Source organism: Ylistrum balloti, unplaced genomic scaffold (genome assembly GCF_031769215.1).
Source record: "Ylistrum balloti isolate Yb309-2 unplaced genomic scaffold, AGI_CSIRO_Ybal_v1 Utg370826, whole genome shotgun sequence".
Taxonomy (NCBI): Eukaryota; Metazoa; Mollusca; class Bivalvia; order Pectinida; family Pectinidae; genus Ylistrum; species Ylistrum balloti.
This window is the reverse complement of record NW_026782477.1, coordinates 112,070-134,370: the sequence shown is the minus strand read 5'-3', so window position 1 is coordinate 134,370 and position 22,301 is coordinate 112,070. Positions and strand designations below refer to the sequence as shown.

Genomic DNA, 22,301 nt, shown 5'->3' with positions numbered 1-22,301 from the left:
GTCGCTTACTGAGAAAATAACTTTTTTCCCCGCTTGTTTCTAGTAAATAAGAGTCGTGTGATCAATAGAATCTTACCCTTGTACCCATGTAGAATTCAATTTAATATATCTATGAAATATTTGACATACCACTAAACAATAGGTTCGTTACCTATCAAATGATTAAATTCGTATATTGATTTAAACCTGAATCAATGAAAGATTCTATATTACAAAAAAAAAACCCAAGAAAATACCAACATGCCAACATAATTATTACCCAAACTCAAATTCAATATAACTAGGACAAAATATGAACAAAAGATTTATACGAACACTCCTGAAAAAATGCAAGGAGAATAAAACCCAAGTGTTCCAGGAAAATTAGCGTCTTCTGCTTCATCGACGACACCTGTCATGTTCCATGACCACACAACGGAACCAACATCGACAAACTAATGAACATCAAACACGACCAGCTTCAGATCACACAACGGAACCAACATCGACAAACTAATGAACATCAAACACGTCCAGCTTCAGATCACACAACGGAACCAACACCGACAAACTAATGAACATCAAACACGTCCAGCTTCACATCACATAAAGAAATGGATTGTTTTGATGGGATCACGATGTCGACCGTACAGCAGCCCCACCTTATTATTGAGCTCCATCATTTGAAATACTGTGTTACAAGTTCGTCAATCGGTTGACGGCTTCTTACACGAAAATCGTGATAATGGGAACAGGCCTTGAGTATCGAATCAACAGCGACATGTAAACACCATGGGTTGAGGATGCAGGGACATTACTATTAATGGACATGTCTTTGTTTTGAGACAGATTTAACGACCACTTTCATATTTCATTCTTTGTTAGAAAGCGTCATGATTAATAATATACTATGTAGTATGAACTATAGAACAACACGACAGTATAGTCAAATATTGATATAGTAAAAACTTCACGACAATGGAGTTATTTCTATTGAAAAACACAAACCCTTTCGTATATAGTACTCAACGAATAACTATTGTTATTGTAGATCGTCGTTTAATTCATTGGATGATACAGTCTAGAATAAAAGTGGATATTTCATATAGTCGTCCTAACAACACGTGATATAGTGTTGGTAATGACCATCCTATATATATATAGTCGTCCTAACAACACGTGATATAGTGTTGGTAATGACCATCCTATATATATATATAGTTGTCCTAACAACACGTGATATAGTGTTGGTAATGACCATCCTATATATATATAGTTGTCCTAACAACACGTGATATAGTGTTGGTAATGACCATCCTATATATATATATATGTATATATATATATATATATATAGTTGTCCTAACAACACGTGATATAGTGTTGGTAATGACCATCCTATATATATATAGTTGTCCTAACAACACGTGATATTTAGTTGGTAATGACCATCCTATATATATGTAGTTGTCCTAACAACACGTGATATAGTGTTGGTAATGACCATCCTATTTATATATATTTGTCCTAACAACACGTGATATAGTGTTGGTAATGACCATCCTATATATATATAGTTGTCCTAACAACACGTGATATATAGTTGGTAATGACCATCCTATATATATATATATTTGTCCTAACAACACGTGATATAGTGTTGGTAATGACCATCCTATATATATATATTTGTCCTAACAACACGTGATATAGTGTTGGTAATGACCATCCTATATATATATAGTTGTCCTAACAACACGTGATATAGTGTTGGTAATGACCATCCTATATATATATAGTTGTCCTAACAACACGTGATATACAGTTGGTAATGACCATCCTATATATATATAGTTGTCCTAACAACACGTGATATACAGTTGGTAATGACCATCCTATATATATATAGTTGTCCTAACAACACGTGATATACAGTTGGTAATGACCATCCTATATATATATAGTTGTCCTAACAACACGTGATATACAGTTGGTAATGACCTTCCTCTTATAGTGTTATTGACTTCATCCATAAAACAATAGCTGTAAGAATGTTTGAAAATAGAAAACAATGCAATACAGATATGTTAATAGAACTCCAAAACGACGAAACTAGAATTTATCCTAGAAAAATGCAAAAAGAAACTTTTAATATAGAATCATTCAACAAATCAAAACGGTTTGAATTCAATCAAAGCTTTATATGGAAAATAAAAAAGAAATGTACACATTCACAATTTCTACCTTTTACAAATCGCAATCTGTTTGAGATTCTCCCCTCAGATATATCTTAAATACATTGTATATTTGTCTTAAAATACATTTCACTATCAGCAATATACATCTTACTTGTATCACAGCAAAAAATGTAAAACAAGAGAAAGCAGAGTATGTATGATATAATGAACAGGATAGTTGATAATTTAGTGATACACTGTGTAATAATGATGTTAGATAAAGTTAACAATATCATGTTAATCCGTGTGTAGTGGATTGTATGTCCGTCACTGAATGCAGTTCAATAGTGATGCATTTTGTATGTTATCCAGCTTTATATATTATTTGTATTCAAATTCAAATTTCCCGTGCTTTCCATTGGCAGTTATATCGATATAAAATGCCATTACTAGAAGCTCGTTATTAGCTATGTTTACACTGTGAACACTATACACTGTGATGAGATATTATGCGTCTTTGTATTGTAAATATAAATACGTTTCTAGGTTACTATAAAAATGTCCCGCGTTCTAATCATATCTACTAAAAAGCGGTTAGCACTTTTCCTTTTTGCAGAATTGTCCCTAGCAGGTCTGGAGTTGGCCCTAGCAGGTCTGTAGTTGGCCCTAGCTGGTCTGTAGTTGGCCCTAGCTGGTCTGGAGTTGGGCCTGGCAGGTCTGGACTTGGCCCTAGCAGGTCTGGAGTTGGCCCTAGCAGGTCTGTAGTTGGCCCTAGCTGGTCTGGATTTGGGCCTAGCGGGCCTGGAGTTGGTCCTAGCAGGTCTGGAGTTGGTCCTTGCAGGTCTGGAGTTGAAGGCAGTTATCACGATACCAAAGGAAATTTCTTGCAGAGTTGATTATTGTCTTTCGCATGTAACTTGACGACACAAGGTGACATATAACATTTTCCATTTCCTTAAACGTTGCTTTTGGTTCAGATGCTGAATCTCCGCTATTTCTAACAAAGGTTTGCTTCACACCCAGCTTAGAGATACAGTCCTTAGTTATCAACGTTTTGGCTAGCGAAGTTCAGTACTGACGTGCTTATCTTTCAATCATGTGGTCTTTCTGTAATGTTGGTTATTTTTCAAACTTAACCTAAATGAGAAATTTAGCTTTAAATGTCATGAAACGAGGGATATTTAAGATTAAGGTCCCATGTTGATCGTCTGACATGTATTCATCCTATAGTTGAGATAAATATCCCAACCATATTGTATGCTAGGGTATACATCCATGTCATTGATATAGTAAGGTGCACGTGCCATACTACTTTTGTGACATCATAACTAAATGACGTCATGGCATTGTCGCCGCGGATTTGAAGAAATTCACATTCAACCTGAAAAAAACCTATTATCGAGAAACAAATTGATTTTTTCTCAAATTTTCTAAGATAGCGTGATAAATGTAGTCTTTCATGTCCTTCACTCCTTGTAATATCAAATGTTCTAAATTCATCAAATTACCGAACTCGGTTAAATATTTAACACAGCAAGGCCACTAGTGTGATGTCGTCTATACGTTGTTTCAGATCATCCACTCATTGAACTGACTGTAAGAAACCTAACACCTCGTTAGCTGCCCGTGTTCCTGCCTCTACAGCACCGCTCATGTACCCGTTCCATTCATCAGCAGTCTCTGTCCCGGCGAAGTGGACACTGGCAATCGAACAAGATTCAAAATTACATACTTAGAACCTTACTGATATTCTTAAAACAAATAATGTTTAAAAACTTAATAGTGCATTGTATCAGAATGTTGAAACATGACTGATAATTGCAAAAATAAAGATAAAATTAAGAAATTAAAATTTATCACGGACCGTGCTCACCGTATAATCATGTCAATTTCTCTTCGAAAACGTACTTAAAAGACACTAGTTCGGTTATTGTGTCAAAAATATGGACATCAATCTACATAGGCCATAGCAGTTTTCACAATAAATTTTTTTGAAATTTACCCAGAAAAAATGATACAGCAGCGTAATGTCTACATTCTCGAATTGACTTGATTTGTTTTATCTTGTAGATGTCAAACCTTTCCGTGTGGTATTACCGCACCATACTGTGATCAGGTATAAAACAGAACCATTGTCTATGATTCTTCTCCAGGTAATTATCTGAAGTCCTACGCCAGTGTTGTTATTGAATTATTAACCATTAACTGTTTAGTTACGACGTATTTTTGGTATCGTTGGAAATCAAATCTGCGATGTTTTCTGCAATATTTACCGCATAAAGGGACCTCCAGGTCCTTTATCCAGATATTTTATGGCCCCCAGTCCTATGGAATCTAATGCGCCACCGATAAATTCTTCCTCGCCCCAATTTTTCTCACGGTAATCAAGGGGAGATAATGCTTCCTGTCCAAAGTAATTAGAGAGAGATTCCAGAACAGCATTCCGTCTAACGTCCTCCTAAAACACAACCAAAATAAGTTTTAGAATCTAAATATGATACGATATATGCAATACGTAGCTAAGTAGTGTCACAATATCTGATGTATGGTTAAACACTACCTGGCGTATGGTTAAACACCATCTGATGTATGGTTATCCACTATTTGATGTATGGTTAAACACTACTTGACGTATGGTTAAACACTATCTAACGTATGGTTAAACACTATGTGATGTTTGGTTACACAATATCTAATGTAAGGTTAAACACTATCTGATGTTTGGTTAAACACTATCTGATGTACGGTTAAACACTATCTGATGTTTGGTTAAACACTATCTGATGTACGGTTAAACACTATCTGATGTTTGGTTACACAATATCTAATGTAAGGTTAAACACTATCTGATGTATGGTAAAAACATCTAATGTATGGTTAAACACTATCTGATGTTTGGTTTAACACCATCTGATGTACGGTTAAACACTATCTGATGTATGGTTAAACACATCTAATGTATGGTTAAACACTATCTGATGTTTGGTTTAACACCATCTGATGTTTAATTAAACACTATCTTATGTTTGATTAAACACTATCTTATGTTCGTTTAAACACTCTGATGCGTCGTTAAATATGTTCTACTTCAAGTTCATCATAATTGAAAACCTACTTGTTCACATATCAACAAATTATTATACCAGGTTGAAACCGATCTGATACACACAGACACTATCTCTACAAAGTCACGATAAAATCTCCCCTGGTGACAAACGCTTTAAAACATAGTTTCGGTTTGAACAACCATATTTGGAAATTATTCTTAACATCAATATATCACATATATGTACAGTTTGGGTGATAATTTTACATCAAAATATCGAAAACATGTCTTGTGTTAACAATGCTCATTAAGGCTTAATAAGTCCATAGTAATTCACTGTAGTTCATGGATTCAGTATCTGAATTGTTTGAATACAATGAGCTACATCACGTGATACCACGGTTCAGAATAGTATGTGTACCTGTTCTAAAATAATTACTGATTTGTGAACATTACGAAATTTATTTAATTATTGGATTGCTGCATCTCCTAGTATAGATTTGGACTTTTCTTTGGTTTACTTTAGATTTTCCTCAGTCACCTCCTAGACTTCAAAATTTAGGCCCTTGGCATCACTGCCGAGTCCTAAAATAAATGTATGATGCAATTTAATTCGGTATCTCACACTTATCAAAAGGTGTTATTCACGTGTGTGTTAAATGGAAACAGGTTTAAAGATTTACATACTACATATAATATAAACATACGTATTTCTCGGACAGGAACGTGTTATTGACCACTGACCTGCTGTATTCCCCATTGACGAGCCTGTATTCCATTTATAAACACAACCAACGCTGGGTTCCCCGTATGTGACGTCACATCCATTACAGCTGTTATCGGTCCTTTATCACATCCGGTCACATGACTAGGTCCACCATTTGTCTCTATATCGCCATTTAATCCCCTTCTGGCCCAAAACGCCTTCATCAACCGATAAAAGATATAATTCGCTTACAAGGACAGAGTAAGGGCCTTTCTTTTTTAAAAAGTAGCCTTATGTATATGTACCCGGTTTATCATAACAATGAATAAATCTTAAACTCCGGTTAATATCATATATTTATAACAGATACTATCACATACATAAATGGGTAGGATATGTTAATATTTATGGAGATTTTTTTGTAATCTTCTAGTCACTCCGATTCATCCATGGTATGTCTGTGCTCATTCGCCATTTTTTAGCACTAGTTTCCAACAACTCCGAATCTCGCATGAATCAGGAAAATAGCTAATTGTTTGAAGGTATACTAAAGAAGATAATTAAATTGTGGGATGTTTGAATCTTTATTTGATTCCAAAACTTACAATGGCCCAGTAAACATCAAATTATGACCGTCAGAGTTTTAACAATTCTAGGACACGCCTCTTATAGAGACGGTAGAATTTTTCAATTCTAGGACACGCCTCTTATAGAGACGGTAGAATTTATCAATTCTAGGACACGCCTGTTATTGAGAAGCAGCGATTTCAATTTCCAAATGACCCGCCCCTTATAGAGACGGTAGAATTTATCAATTCTAGGACACGCCTCTTATAGAGACGTTAGAATTTATCAATTCTAGGACATGCCTCTTATACAGAAGCAGGTATTTCAATTTCCAAATGACCCGTCCCTTATAGAGACGGTATGATTTATTAATTCTAGGACACGCCTCTTATAGAGACGGTAGAATTTATCAATTCTAGGACACGCCTCTTATACAGAAGCAGGTATTTCAATTTCCAAAAGACCCACCCCTTATAGAGACGGTAGAATTTATCAATTCTAGGACACGCCTCTTATAGAGACGGTATAATTTATCAATTCTAGGACACGCCTCTTATAGAGACGGTAGAATTTATTAATTCTAGGACACGCCTCTTTTAGAGAAACAGGTTTTTCAATTTCCAAATGACCCGTCCCTTACAGAGACGGTAGAATTGATTAATTCTAGGACACGCCTCTTTTAGAGAAACAGGTTTAATCAATTTCCAAATGACCCGGCTCTTATAGAGACGTTAGAATTTAACAATTCTAGGACTACAGGAATACAACCGTTACAAAGATGCGACTACCCGAGGACATAGTTGTTGAAAAAATCGACTGATTTAGTCTCATCATCCTCCGTCAAAAAGAACTTACCTCTTCGTACGTCACTATGGTTTTGATACAATCTCCAAATACATAACTTTTGTTGACCTCTGTTATCTCAACCGGAAGCAGAGGCTCAAATCTAATTTTGTCTAGAAGTAAAAAAATAAAGAAATAGTTCAATTAAACTTGATGCGAATATTATTGACAATGTGTTTAATAGTCGTCTAATTATGTCGTATATAAACATGTAGTAGGTTATTTTCGTCGTGACATCTTTATCAATAAATCTAAGAAAGGTACTTCAACTGTTCATGTTTCGTTAGATTGCATTAGTCTTTTCATTCGGCAGGCAAAACGTTTCATTCTGTTATAGTGAAATGGACATCTCGCACCGTAATATGTGCACACTTTCCATACCAACAGTCATTCGAGGAAATAAGTGATGCTTAACGCATGTGATATTAACTAGCAGCAATTATCTTTTTGCGTCATTTCCGGTTCACCCTCACCTGCAGCTGTAGGGGGCGTGGCTAAGATGAGACACCGACCAGTCACCTGCAGTCCATTTTGGCACGAGACGGTCACGTAATTGTCGTCCTGTAACATAACCGTCTATTGGTATTATCTTACATAGTGGATTAATTGTCTTTCTGTATCTAGGTGTACGGGTTAATCATGAAACACCCCTCCAAACTACACTAAAACGTCAAACAGTCGCCTATCTTTGTGTTTACAAGGTTTATCATGAAACACCAATCCAGACTACACTAAAACGTCAAACAGTCGCCTATCTTTGTGTTTACAAGGTTTATCATGAAACACCAATCCAGACTACACTAAAACGTCAAACAGTCGCCTATCTTTGTGTTTACAAGGTTTATCATGAAACACCCCTCCAGACTACACTAAAACGTCAAACAGTCGCCTATCTTTGTGTTTACAAGGTTTATCATGAAACACCCCTCCAGACTACACTAAAACGTCAAACAGTCGCCTATCTTTGTGTTTACAAGGTTTATCATGAAACACCCCTCCAGACTACACTAAAACGTCAAACAGTCGCCTATCTTTGTGTTTACAAGGTTTATCATGAAACACCCCTCCAGACTACACTAAAACGTCAAACAGTCGCCTATCTTTGTGTTTACAAGGTTTATCATGAAACACCCCTCCAGACTACACTAAAACGTCAAACAGTCGCCTATCTTTGTGTTTACAAGGTTTATCATGAAACACCCCTCCAGACTACACTAAAACGTCAAACAGTCGCCTATCTTTGTGTTTACAAGGTTTATCATGAAACACCCCTCCAGACTACACTAAAACGTCAAACAGTCGCCTATCTTTGTGTTTACAAGGTTTATCATGAAACACCCCTCCAGACTACACTAAAACGTCAAACAGTCGCCTATCTTTGTGTTTACAAGGTTTATCATGAAACACCCCTCCAGACTACACTAAAACGTTAACCTACAAACAATCGCCTATCTACGGGGTTATTAAGATAAATCAACAGCTCTCTAAAAAGTAGAACGAAAGAAAAAAACATGTCGTTAGATAATAGAGATCGATATATTCATATGTAATTCACTGTATACTTCTGAACCAATTAACGATTAAATAAAATAGATATAGTTTGATAATGGCGTAACGAAAATTGTGTTTAGTTCATAATGTCTAACATATGGTGAGATACCGTAGAGGCGGTAATTTTCGCACGAATTATATTTTTGCGATACATAAAGATGATCGCAAAAGTTTAATCATCGAAATAATGAGACCTATAAGTATATCAGATGATATTTTACATCCAGATCGCGAAATTTTTTATTCCTTCAAAGATAATGCGACCGTTCTATTATCAAATTAGTGAAAAGTCTGCCCGTAAAAATTAGCGATTATGTAGTATTATAGTAACTGTTCAGACCTGGACAACCTTCACCACTGGATGGTTTAGTAGAATATTGGCTTGTCCTACTTTATCTGCCAGTATTTTTGAAATCTGCTGAGTACCACCCTGTAATTAAACACAATATTGATACAAATAAATACAAACTAGTAGTTATGATAGCAATTGAAAAACAACAAGAAAATATCGACACGTTTACAAAACCTTCAGTCAAACTCCAGATCAATGAAATGAGGTAAAAAATATAGAGAAAAATAATTACATTCAGAATAAGACAATATTAACCAAAAGGGTAAGACTTACATCAAGGATAATACCAGGTGTACTGAAATGGTAATATATCTACACGTAAATTAAGACCTGGGCCCGTATCAATGAAACCGTTCTCAGGCTCAAGCATGAATTCTGTGCTCAAGCCTTATGCCTTGTTTAAGTTAAAAAACTGATAAATAAGGCTGATTTTGTCAAAGATTTAGAAACAATTTTGAAAGGACTTAAAGTCAAAGTTATATTCAATGTTTATATTTGACATTTATATTATTTTATATGATTTAGGCGAATTATAAGCAAAATTGCTTGATCACAAAATCTATGCTTGAGCATGAGAATGGCTTCATGTATACGGGCCCTGGTGTACTGAAAGTGTGATATCTTCACGGAGAATAAGGCCAGGTGTACTGAAAGGGTGATATCTAAACGGATAATAAGGCCAGGTGTACTGAAAGTGTGATATCTACACGGATAATAAGGCCAGGTGTACTGAAAGAGTGATATCTACACGGATAATAAGGCCAGGTGTACTGAAAGTGTGATATCTACACGGATAATAAGGCCAGGTGTACTGGAAGTGTGATATCTACACGGAGAATAAGGTCAGGTGTACTGAAAGGGTAATATCTAAACGGAAAATAAGTCCATGTGTACTGAAAGGGTGATATCTTCACGGAGAATAAGTCCATGTGTACTGAAAGTGTGATATCTACACGGATAATAAGACCAGGTGTACTGGAAGTGTGATATCTACACGGAGAATAAGGCCAGGTGTACTGGAAGTGTGATATCTACACGGATAATAAGACCAGGTGTACTGGAAGTGTGATATCTACACGGATAATAAGACCAGGTGTACTGGAAGTGTGATATCTACACGGATAATAAGGCCAGGTGTACTGGAAGTGTGATTTCTACACGGAGAATAAGGCCAGGTGTACTGAAAGGGTGATATCTACACGGATAATAAGGCCAGGTGTACTGAAAGTGTGATATCTACACGGATAATAAGACCAGGTGTACTGGAAGTGTGATATCTACACGGAGAATAAGACCAGGTGTACTGGAAGTGTGATATCTACACGGATAATAAGACCAGGTGTACTGGAAGTGTGATATCTACACGGATAATAAGGCCAGGTGTACTGGAAGTGTGATATCTACACGGAGAATAAGGCCAGGTGTACTGAAAGTGTGATATCTACACGGATAATAAGGCCAGGTGTACTGGAAGTGTGATATCTACACGGATAATAAGACCAGGTGTACTGAAAGTGTGATATCTACACGGATAATAAGACCAGGTGTACTGAAAGTGTGATATCTACACGGATAATAAGACCAGGTGTACTGAAAGTGTGATATCTACACGGAGAATAAGTCCATGTGTACTGAAAGTGAGATATCTACACGGAGAATAAGGCCAGGTGTACTGAAAGGGTGATATCTACACGGATAATAAGGCCAGGTGTACTGAAAGAGTAATATCTAAACGGAAAATAAGGCCAGGTGTACTGAAAGGGTGATATCTACACGGATAATAAGGCCAGGTGTACTGAATGTGTGATATCTACACGGATAATAAGGCCAGGTGTACTGAATGTGTGATATCTACACGGAGAATAAGGCCAGGTGTACCGAAAGGGTGATATCTAAACGGAGAATAAGGACAGGTGTAGCGAAAGGGTGATATCTACACTGAGAATAAGGCCAGGTGTACCGAAAGGGTGATATCTACACGGAGAATAAGGCCAGGTGTACCGAAAGGGTGATATCTACACGGAGAATAAGGCCAGGTGTACCGAAAGGGTGATATCTACACGGAGAATAAGGCCAGGTGTACTGAAATTATAGTGTCTTCTGATTCTTAGTTAACAATATAAGTAATGTCACATTCTAAAATGAGAACAAGATTGGCAGTATAAAATACGTATAACTTCAAACAGAATATCAATACAACCATTTAACTTCTCCATAACCTTTATCGACACAATACTCTAAATCATGTCGGGTGACGCAGTGATAACAACACACTCACTTTTCACTAAAGCGTCCGGGGACCGATTGCCGGACCGGACGTGAAAGAATATAGGTGCAACTGCCTGACCGCGTGGGATTTCCCCAGGTATTAGTATCGTTTCCTTCCACAGTAAGATGCCTCACGCGTTTCCATTCAGACCAACAGAGGGGTTTAAACAAGTTGGAAAAACGTGTTTCGCAAGTATTGAATTCACAACTACATACTGCATGTATAAGGAGGCCAGAGGTAAGTAAAATTATCCCTCTTGTGGGTAAGACAGAAAAATCTCAACCTTCAGGGAAAGATTATTGATTTAGAAACATTCGGTAAGCCTCGTGTAGGACTCCTTAATAACATCCCCTCTGGTAACAATACTCTTATCTGACCCGAAAGTGTGGACTATTTTAATAATCCTAAAATTGACAAAACACTAAAGAGAAAAATCCAGCTGATCACGTTCACACAACCTGATGGAAACCTGACCAGGTTATCTGCGCTGCAGGAAAAGATCCTTGATTGAATATCACCTTATGCATTTGTAATTGTTGATACCGAGAGTTAGATCATTAGGTTTATTCTTATGCGAAGTTTGAATTTCCATCACATTTCTAAATAAATCATGTAACACCGACTTTAAGACAACAGAAATAAGTTGACAAACCCCGCTACAAACAGTAAGACATCAACATTAACAAACTCCATAAAAAAACTTCCGAGAATTGTTCAATCGTTATGCCTTGACCTACTTACCTTGACCTTTAACCCTTGCGCCGAGTCCTCTGTGGTCTCAAACATCTTTTCCATACCACCAGATCCGGCCACTGACATCAAAAGTGACAATACTGACTGCTGAGAAGGTTCCATGGTCGTAATGGTACGAGTTATTACACGCATGAAATCCTTCGCCGCTGGAACCAAAAAGGAAAGTACATGAAAGACGGCAATGCTCGTCTGTAATAGCAAATGTGACCTTGACCTTGGGGCTGTGAACTTCATCAAAACCAATAGTTCAGGAATGTGTACAATGCAAAACACCAAGCTGAGGTGGATGATTTTTTGAAACGTGTTCAACCGAAAAACACAAATAAAAACATGTATGTACCTGAGCGAGATATTATGACGCCGTAAGGCTGGAAACAGTGGGGACAGTGCCTACCTTTTGTGCGTAGATTACGCTGAAAGAATGTCTCCATGTCCATGTTGTCCCATTTCTCGCCTTTAGGACACTGGTATGGGTGGGCAAGATCGATTCTTTTTACGTATTTCCCTATCTGAAGACAAATAAAAAACACATCCCTCAATTCGTTATACATAGATCTGTTCTAGTGTGTGTCTAATTGAACAAAAACACATATCTGATTTTGTGATATAAAGACCTGTTGGAGAGCGTGACTGATTCATAACAAACATACCACACTGGACGCCACAGTGATCTCATTGAAAAATATTCTAATTCTTTGTCTGACATGAAACTTGACGTATTTGATGCTCGTTAGTTTGTCTGTTGGGTCCGTTGTGTGATATGAAGCTGGTCGTATTTGATGCTCGTTAGTTTGCCTGTTGGTTCCGTTGTGTGATATGAAGCTGGTCGTGTTTGATGCTCGTTAGTTTGTCTGTTGGTTCCGTTGAGTGATATGAAGCTGGTCGTGTTTGATGCTCGTTAGTTTGTCTGTTGGTTCCGTTTAGTGATATGAAGCTGGTCGTGTTTGATGCTCGTTAGTTTGTCTGTTGGTTCCGTTCCTGTATATCTTGTTCTCATTTGAGAACGTGACATGACTTACTTGGATTGATCAAGCATTACATGGCGTGTGTCACCTGGTATTTATTGTTTGCAGGAGTCTCCGTTTAAATCTTTCTTTAGTTTAACTTTGTCCCAGTTTTGTGTTAGAGAGTATGTGCTGTTGGGAGGGTTTACAGAGTGTGTTGTTGGGAGGGTTTAGAGAGTGTGTTGTTGGGGGAGAGTAAGAGAGTGTGTGTTGTTGGGAGGAGAGTAAGAGAGTGCGTGTTGTTTGGGGGAGAGTAAGAGAGTGTGTGTTGTTTGGGGGAGAGTAAGAAAGTGTGTTGTTGGGGGAGAGTAAGAGAGTGCGTGTTGTTTGGAGGAGAGTAAGAGAATGTATGTTGTTTGGGGGAGAGTAAGAGAGTGAGTTGTTGGGGGAGAGTAAGAGAGTGCGTGTTGTTTGGAGGAGAGTAAGAGAATGTATGTTGTTTGGGGGAGAGTAAGAGAGTGCGTGTTGTTTTGGGGAGAGTAAGAGAGTGTGTTGTTGGGGGAGAGTAAGAGAGTGTGTTGTTGGGGAGAGTAAGAGAGTATGTGTTGTTTGGGGGAGAGTAAGATAGTCTGTTGTTGGGGGAGAGTAAGAGAGTATGTGTTGTTTGGGGGAGAGTAAGAGTGTGTTGTTGGGGGAGAGTAAGAGAGTGCGTGTTGTTTGGGGGAGAGTAAGAGAGTGTGTGTTGTTTGGGGGAGAGTAAGAGAGTGTGTTGTTGGGGGAGAGTAAGAGAGTGTGTTGTTGGGGGAGAGTAAGAGAGTATGTGTTGTTTGGGGGAGAGTAAGAGAGTGTGTTGGGGGAGAGAAAGAGAGTGCGTGTTGTTTGGAGGAGAGTAAGAGAATGTATGTTGTTTTGGGGAGAGTAAGAGAGTGCGTGTTGTTTTGGGGAGAGTAAGAGAGTGTGTTGTTGGGGGAGAGTAAGAGAGTGTGTTGTTGGGGGAGAGTAAGAGAGTATGTGTTGTTTGGGGGAGAGTAAGATAGTCTGTTGTTGGGGGAGAGTAAGAGAGTATGTGTTGTTTGGGGGAGAGTAAGAGTGTGTTGTTGGGGGAGAGTAAGAGAGTGCGTGTTGTTTGGGGGAGAGTAAGAGAGTGTGTGTTGTTTGGGGGAGAGTAAGAGAGTGTGTTGTTGGGGGAGAATAAGAGAGTGCGTGTTGTTTGGGGGAGAGTAAGAGAGTGTGTGTTGTTTGGGGGAGAGTAAGAGAGTGTGTTGTTGGGGGAGAGTAAGAGAGTGTGTTGTTGGGGGAGAGTAAGAGAGTATGTGTTGTTTGGGGTAGAGTAAGAGAGTATGTGTTGTTTGGGGGAGAGTAAGAGTGTGTTGTTGGGGGAGAGTAAGAGAGTATGTGTTGTTTGGGGGAGAGTAAGAGAGTGTGTGTTGTTTGGGGGAGAGTAAGAGAGTGTGTTGTTGGGGGAGAGTAAGAGAGTGAGTGTTGTTTGGGGGAGAGTAAGAGAGTGTGTTGTTGGGGGAGAGTAAGAGAGTATGTGTTGTTTGGGGGAGAGTAAGAGAGTGTGTTGTTGGGGGAGAGAAAGAGAGTATGTGTTGTTTGGGGGAGAGTAAGAGAGTGTGTTGTTGGGGGAGAGTAAGAGAGTGCGTGTTGTGTGGTGGAGAGTAAGAGAGTGTTTGTTTGGGGGAGAGTAAGAGAGTGTGTGTTGTTTGGGGGAGAGTAAGAGAGTGTGTTGTTGGGGGAGAGAAAGAGAGTGCGTGTTGTTTGGAGGAGAGTAAGAGAATGTATGTTGTTTGGGGGAGAGTAAGAGAGTGCGTGTTGTTTTGGGGAGAGTAAGAGAGTGTGTTGTTGGGGGAGAGTAAGAGAGTGCGTGTTGTTTGGGGGAGAGTAAGAGAGTGTGTGTTGTTTGGGGGAGAGTAAGAGAGTGTGTTGTTGGGGGCGAGTAAGAGAGTGTGTTGTTGGGGGAGAGTAAGAGAGTATGTGTTGTTTGGGGGAGAGTAAGATAGTCTGTTGTTGGGGGAGAGTAAGAGAGTATGTGTTGTTTGGGGGAGAGTAAGAGAGTGCGTGTTGTTTGGGGGAGAGTAAGAGAGTGTGTGTTGTTTGGAGGAGAGTAAGAGAGTGTGTTGTTGGGGGAGAGTAAGAGAGTGCGTGTTGTTTGGGGGAGAGTAAGAGAGTGTGTTGTTGGGGGAGAGTAAGAGAGTGTGTTGTTGGGGGAGAGTAAGAGAGTATGTGTTGTTTGGGGGAGAGTAAGAGAGTGTGTTGATGGGGGAGAGAAAGAGAGTGTGTTGGGGGAGAGAAAGAGAGTGCGTGTTGTTTGGGGGAGAGTAAGAGAGAGAGTGTGTGTTGTTTGGGGGAGAGTAAGAGAGTGTGTTGTTGGGGGAGAGTAAGAGAGTGCGTGTTGTTTGGGGGAGAGTAAGACAGTGTGTTGTTGGGAGAGAGTAAGAGAGTGTGTGTTGGGTGTGTAGGGGGGGGGGGGGTGGTAAGAGAGTTAACTCAAAGTCGTCAGACCGTGGGGAAACTTCCAGTTATCATTGTATTCGAATTGAATGAGGTCGAATGTATTGCTGAAGATTAGCCGGGACTGAAGAAATAAATCGACTTAAACGGGGTCTTCGAGATATATAAATTCGAGATATGGAAGTCGTACTTTTTTTATTAGAAACGTGAACATGATATGCGCACATTTTTAAAATCAATCGTTCCATATTTCGTTTTAATAAATACCTACATAAATCTACGTAAATCCATGTACATGTATTATTTAAAAATATGAATCTGAAAACTGTCAGTCTGTATCAACATATAGAATTTTCCATAGTCACATTGCTATTTTGAACTGTGTACAGGTAATTCTACACGTTCTTATCAATGTTTCGTTTGTACCACGTGGTTTTTTATCATTTCAACTGTCATCTCTATGTGTTAATGTACATTTATGATTACAATATAAATATATACTAGTGATAACTTATATACTCCGTTCATATGCCGAACTTATCTAAATAAAAATCTGAAGTGTTACCAAGTATTTAGATATAGATATCAAAGACAGTGGTACATTTCTAACGGCATTTCTAACGATTGGTAAGTTACAACGCGTTCCAGATTTCATCAGAAAATCGACTCTGCTAATTTGTATATTGAACAAAGCAGATCAACTGTTATTTATCATTTGTGCTTTTTGATATGTCCCCACTTAGAAAACTGTACGAGCAGAAGTTATGACCACAATATAAACTTGAATCGTTTATTTAGATTGTAATTGATCGCGTTATACTATTAACCTTAACACTGTAAATAGCAGAGGCCAGTTTAGTCGTAAAAATTCATTCGAGGACGCTTAAGGTGTATCTTATCAATTAAATGCTTACCCCGGTATTAATCATGTTGACCAGTGATAAACAAATGAGTTAATAAAAATTAGAAAATGAAAGAAAATGAAGATAAAATATTAAAATTGTCTTGCCTAAGATTCGGACCCTCTAGCCATAATCAAAAGCGGTGCTTGTTAAAAACTATACAGAAACAACACCGTGGATTTATCGATTGTTTTTCTCCATAGCACATAATTATTAGCTAACCTAGAAATAATCCGGATGTATCTTGCTACTTCAGGGAGAAGCTTGTGACGTCACTAAAGAGTGAAGTATAAATTAATACTTCGGAATTTTTTTAAACTCTTTGTTCAAAAAAATGGCGGGACTTGTGGAGCAAACAACTTGAATTGAAATTTAATATCGAATATTGCGGTAAGGAAATCCTGTACAATGGTCCCGTGTGGTTAGATTGTTTAGATGTACTTGGAGGAGTTGTTTATGGTCATCAATATAACAACAAAATTATGTTTTTACTCACCTTATTTGTAAAAAGCGTGAGGTCTAGTAGAGAGAGGACAGGTATGGAGGGGATGTTTCTATATGACGTCACTTTCTTACCGCCGACTTGGAGGAGGTGTCTGCCCTCAGTTCTCTGTGGGTAAGTCCCCAAGCCTAGCTCGTCCAACAGTGCCATGATCGCCTTCTGTGGTCTAGAAATGAGGAAACAGACGTGAAATGCTGTGTTGTATTTTATCATTTACATATCGATATTTGGAAATTTATTGATTATAACTGATATTTTCATAGTTCTATTTAAATTATAGATTGATAAAATATGTAACTTTGTAGCATATTACGTCACAAATGACAACGATTACGCATGAAAACAGAACGAGGCATGTAGCAGCGAATATGTAATGTGTTTATGTTTCACTATTAAAAGTCAATACAAGCACCTACCTTCCAACCCAATGGCCGCCAAAATCAAACTCTTCCGTCGTTCCATTTCTAGTATTAAGTGGCAATGATAATGTGCGGCCTCCCACTCTGTCTGAATGAAATAATTTTGGTCTCATTTTCAGGCTTATGGTGTTTGCCTTCAAAGCTGTGTCATTTATGACGACCATAAATGCCATAACAAGACATACAACTGTATCTTCAAAAAAAGTACTATTACAACAAGCATACTGTAAGAAGAAAACCAGCTCTCTATATAACAAAGCAAGGACATGAAATATTGGTGATAAAAACGATTCCGAAATTTATATTGTGTAAATGACAAAGGAAATGAATTACATGGCAATAGAAATTATTAAGATAATTTATCTATTATTGCTTTACTACTGCTATTACGGCCTGTAAACAGACGCCTGGATATGTATCATATATCAATGGCCATGTTTTTAATGTAATGACATAAATTACATCGAGTTTTGTTACCACACATAGGTTATACGATCTAGATGAACTGTGATTGGCTTAAGGTTCCAATTGTTTCCAATATGACGTCATGATTTCAAGTCTCCGAATACATTATGATGTCATCATGAAAAGGGATATACATATAGAGTGACAATATCACCAATTTAATTTTTTCATCTCTCCTACAACTTTCTCTTTTCCAAAAGTATACAAGTGATGTTTTTTTCAGGTTTTTATTTTATGAGATTAGCGGAAACTCTTCATGTCTTTTTTTCGTTACACCTCTTCAGTAGCAATATAATGAAAAAAAAACCCACACAGACTCGCTTTAAAACTCTTCAAAGAAATGTAAATCTACGTAAGAATGTATATATATCACCTGTACAGGTATATCATGTTTATGTTTGTAGTTTACACAATACCTATACAGCAACATACCTACCTGATTCTTCGTGATTCTTATTTCAAAAGAGTAAAATCTAGAGGTTTCTTTTTCCCTCCGTGTTAATTTTATTTATGTCTGTGATACACTGGCAGACTACGATATACTTCTACAACGAACAGTAAACGTGTACATCTGTCTCAACTGAATACGGATATATTTACTTACCATTGGCTTCAAGTACACAGAGGTTAATTTCTGGGTTGGTTTTGTGGATTTGGTAAGCGGCGGACATTCCAGATAATCCTGCCCCAATAATGATGACATCCACGTGTCGCTCACTACACCCCGCATCACACATATTTAAGTATCACAATCCGGTGTATTAGATCGGAACAATCAAATCAGTGATAAATCCGCACTCCGCTTCCAATTTTTTTCATTCAAACCCGTTGTACCACGCCCGGAACAGGTGGATGTGAAGTCATCAGATCACAGACAGACGCAGTTGAGTTATACGTCCTGTCTTTGTTTTTTGTAATATTCCACTGCTCAATAATTCTCACTGGTCTCGATTCCCACAACTGAATCAGTAAAAAAACTTAAAACCGAAAATATTTAGAGCTAAAGTTCCAAATGCTCATAATGGCAACCGTTACTGTTAGAAGGGAGATAACTCTTGTTTAATTGTTTTTCTTCATTGAATGGCGAGGCATCAGAACAAATCCGATTGAGCATATGTAGTACAATCGGGTTTGATGGTTTCTCCTTTCGAACAACCAACTAGACGATGTCATTCCATATTTTTATTCTCAGAATTAGGGCATAGTTCTAGACATCCCTAAAACGATACAAATAACGTATTGCAATACATGGTAGAATTCGTCATAGAACGCACCCAAATCAAACTCTCACACAACACACAGACACATTCATGTTACTGACAAATATATATTTGCTCTGTAGCTCATATACAAAAAATAATAACATTAACTCCGCTATGAAGCTTATTACAAATATGCTGCAAATCACTTACATTTACATGGTACATAAGTTACCTAGACCAAGACCTAAACAGAATTAGAGGATTACGTAATGTGCTGTAAAATATATTGCTCTCATCCAGATCGATCAGGTGAAAATATAGATTAAATCTAAAATAATTGAATTGCTTATTTGAAATAGATGAATTAACTGCTCCTTATTAATATTTTCTACAGAAATAAAAAAAAAACCAATATGATTCAAAGACTTACCCCTGAATGACATGACGGACATCAAAATAAAGCGAACTATCAGAACACGTCTTTTCGCTTCTGGCCCAAAATCAGGAGTAGGAAAGGAAAGCAAGGTTAAGTTAGAAAGAATTGAACAGCGCATGTCACAGGTCAGGTGGTCAGTCATTGTCCAGAACATGTAAAATACGTAACTAACAATAGTATGCCTATTCCGGGCCTACTAGATATGTACATTAGATAAAACGAAAGTAACCGATACTAACGTGAACGAACTCGTATCAAAGACACAAACATTCTATAATAAATACAATCACTTGTATCACAGGCTGCCACACAAATAGATTTTTGTAAACATTTTTTGTATGGATGCTGTTTTTAAAAACTTCTAAATGTGTCACTGATAACTGAAGGAAGTATTACGAAAAAAAATCGTAAAAACATAAGAAGAATAGATATGTTGATATATTCTGTTCTTACTTCAATTAATTCAAGTCCTTGGTTAGGTCATGCAAACCACCATGCTTTAAGCAGAGTTCTACCTTAGAGTTCAGTCAAATAGCACGTCTCTCAGCGAATGACCTTCTGTAGGTCAAGCTGATGCACACGGAGTACACATTAAAATATTTTCCAAATTACCGAGCCGATCAACCTTTGCCTTCAACCTCACACGTTGAAATGTCATTACGTGAGCAGAAACCACCTGACCATATTTGGGATGCAAGAGGTCGGAACATCGTGGAACTGTCCACTGGTCAGTCAATCCTATTTTAATTACTGCTCGAACCTAGCCACGTGTTGAATCAATGTCGTACGCAAAGACAACCTCATCAAAATTTTCAAGCAGTGGCTAGAGTAGTGATGTACCTATAGACTGACCATTGGTCAAACCCAAATCCTTCTGCTTATTTGTAAAATGAAGGAATGCCCTCAGTTTTGCTATAATGCTCTGTCGGTCAGCCTCAAGTCTCCAGTTAGTAGCTGACTGACAAAGAAGCTGTTACTTGTTTTTAAAGGTACATTGTACCCGAGAGGGAAGCACCTTTCGTTCCAAGTTTGTTACGTTGACACAAACTACGTAATAGAAGGCTGATCTATCCATGAAGCCATGTATTTAGTTTGTTGAGTTTTTGTATGATGTGATGGGTATGACGTCATCACCGGAACGAATGTGTCGTCAAGGTTTATATTACTATATATCACACCGGTTTGATCTTACATCAGAGCTGATATAACAACGGTAGTGTGTTTTACACGAATCCAATGCTAATTTTAATCCGATGACAGTTAAGGCCCGTTGGTCTCTTGTTTCATTGTTTAGCTCTACTGTATCTCTAACTCTAAATTATTAAAATGTGCTATTCACTTGTATGTTTCTGTACAATCTTTGATAAAGAAGGTGGTAGACACTACAGATTGACTTTAAGTCCCGGAGATCTGCCGTAAACTGTCTGTCATGTTTAACTTCATTTGGTTAGTGGCACGATTCAGAATATATGTATATACTTGACGCAGTTCTAAAATTATCTAGTATATGAAAATCACAAAATTCATTTAATAATTGAGCTTAACACCTCTTCGTCCAGATTTTGACGAAACAGCTGTATGATGTAGTATCACTGACGAGTCCTAAAAGGTCGAAACAGGTGTATGATGTAGCATCAGTGACGAGTCCTAAAAGGTCGAAACAGGTGTATGATGTAGCATCACTGACGAGTCCTAGAAGGACGAAGCAGCGGTATGATGTAGCATCACCGACGAGTCCTAGAAGGACGAAACATCTGTATGACGTAGCATCACCAACGAGTCCTAGAAGGACGAAACAGCTATATGTTGTAGCATCGCCGACGAGTCCTAGAAGGACGAAACAGCTGTATGAAATGCTATTAAAATACTATATTTTATGAACCATCAAACAACAACGATTGTCTCAATCAATATTTCATTAACCATGAGACAACAGAGATTGTCTCAATCAATATTTTATTAACCATGAGACAACAGAGATTGTCTCAGTCAATATTTTATTAACCATAAAATAACAACGATTGTCTCAATCAATATTTTATTAACCATGAGACAACAGAGATTGTCTCAATCAATATTTTATTAACCATGAGACAACAGAGATTGTCTCAGTCAATATTTTATTAACCATAAAATAACAACGATTGTCTCAATCAATATTTTATTAACCATGAGACAACAGAGATTGTCTCAATCAATATTTTATTAACCATGAGACAACAGAGATTGTCTCAGTCAATATTTTATTAACCATAAAATAACAACGATTGTCTCAATCAATATTTTATCAACCATCAAAAAACAACGATTGTCTCAATCAATATTCCATTAACCATGAGACAACAGATATTGTCTCAATCAATATTCCATTAACCCTGAGACAACAGAGATTGTCTCAATCAATATTTTATTAACCATGAGACAACAGAGATTGTCTCAGTCAATATTTTATTAACCATAAAATAACAACGATTGTCTCAATCAATATTTTATTAACCATAAAAAAACAACGATTGTCTCAATCAATATTTTATTAACCCTTAGACAACAGATATTGTCTCAATCAATATTTCATTAACCATCAGACAACAGAGATTGTCTCAATCAATATTTCATTAACCATGAGACAACAACGATTGTCTCAATCAATATTTTATTAACCCTGAGACAACAACGATTGTCTCAATCAATATTTTATTAACCATAAAATAACAACGATTGTCTCAATCAATAT

At 37.5% G+C, this 22,301-nt stretch overlaps 1 protein-coding gene across 1 annotated transcript; it reads right to left on the bottom strand.

Moving 5' to 3' along the window:
- Positions 1–2,159: 2,159 nt before the first annotated feature.
- On the bottom strand, positions 2,160–18,942 carry LOC132558787 (probable flavin-containing monoamine oxidase A). The gene is made up of 11 exons (XM_060223393.1): positions 18,534–18,942; positions 17,462–17,552; positions 17,040–17,211; positions 12,638–12,752; positions 12,232–12,389; positions 9,210–9,299; positions 7,792–7,879; positions 7,331–7,431; positions 5,947–6,126; positions 4,430–4,614; positions 2,160–3,856 (listed from the first exon to the last, which is right to left on the bottom strand). Exons 1-11 carry the CDS (start codon positions 18,664–18,666, stop codon positions 3,739–3,741), a joined length of 1,431 nt encoding a protein of 476 aa, XP_060079376.1. The 5' UTR covers positions 18,667–18,942; the 3' UTR covers positions 2,160–3,738.
- Between the last annotated feature and the right edge of the window lie 3,359 nt (positions 18,943–22,301).

Coding starts and splice junctions, on each gene's coding strand:
- LOC132558787 (XM_060223393.1), bottom strand. CDS start 18,666: ATGTGTGATGCGGGGTGTAGTGAGCGACACGTGGATGTCATCATTATT. Junction 17,212..17,461: donor GGCGGCCATTGGGTTGGAAG/GTAGGTGCTTGT, acceptor CCTCATTTCTAG/ACCACAGAAGGCGATCATGG. Junction 7,880..9,209: donor CAGTGGTGAAGGTTGTCCAG/GTCTGAACAGTT, acceptor GTTATGTTACAG/GACGACAATTACGTGACCGT.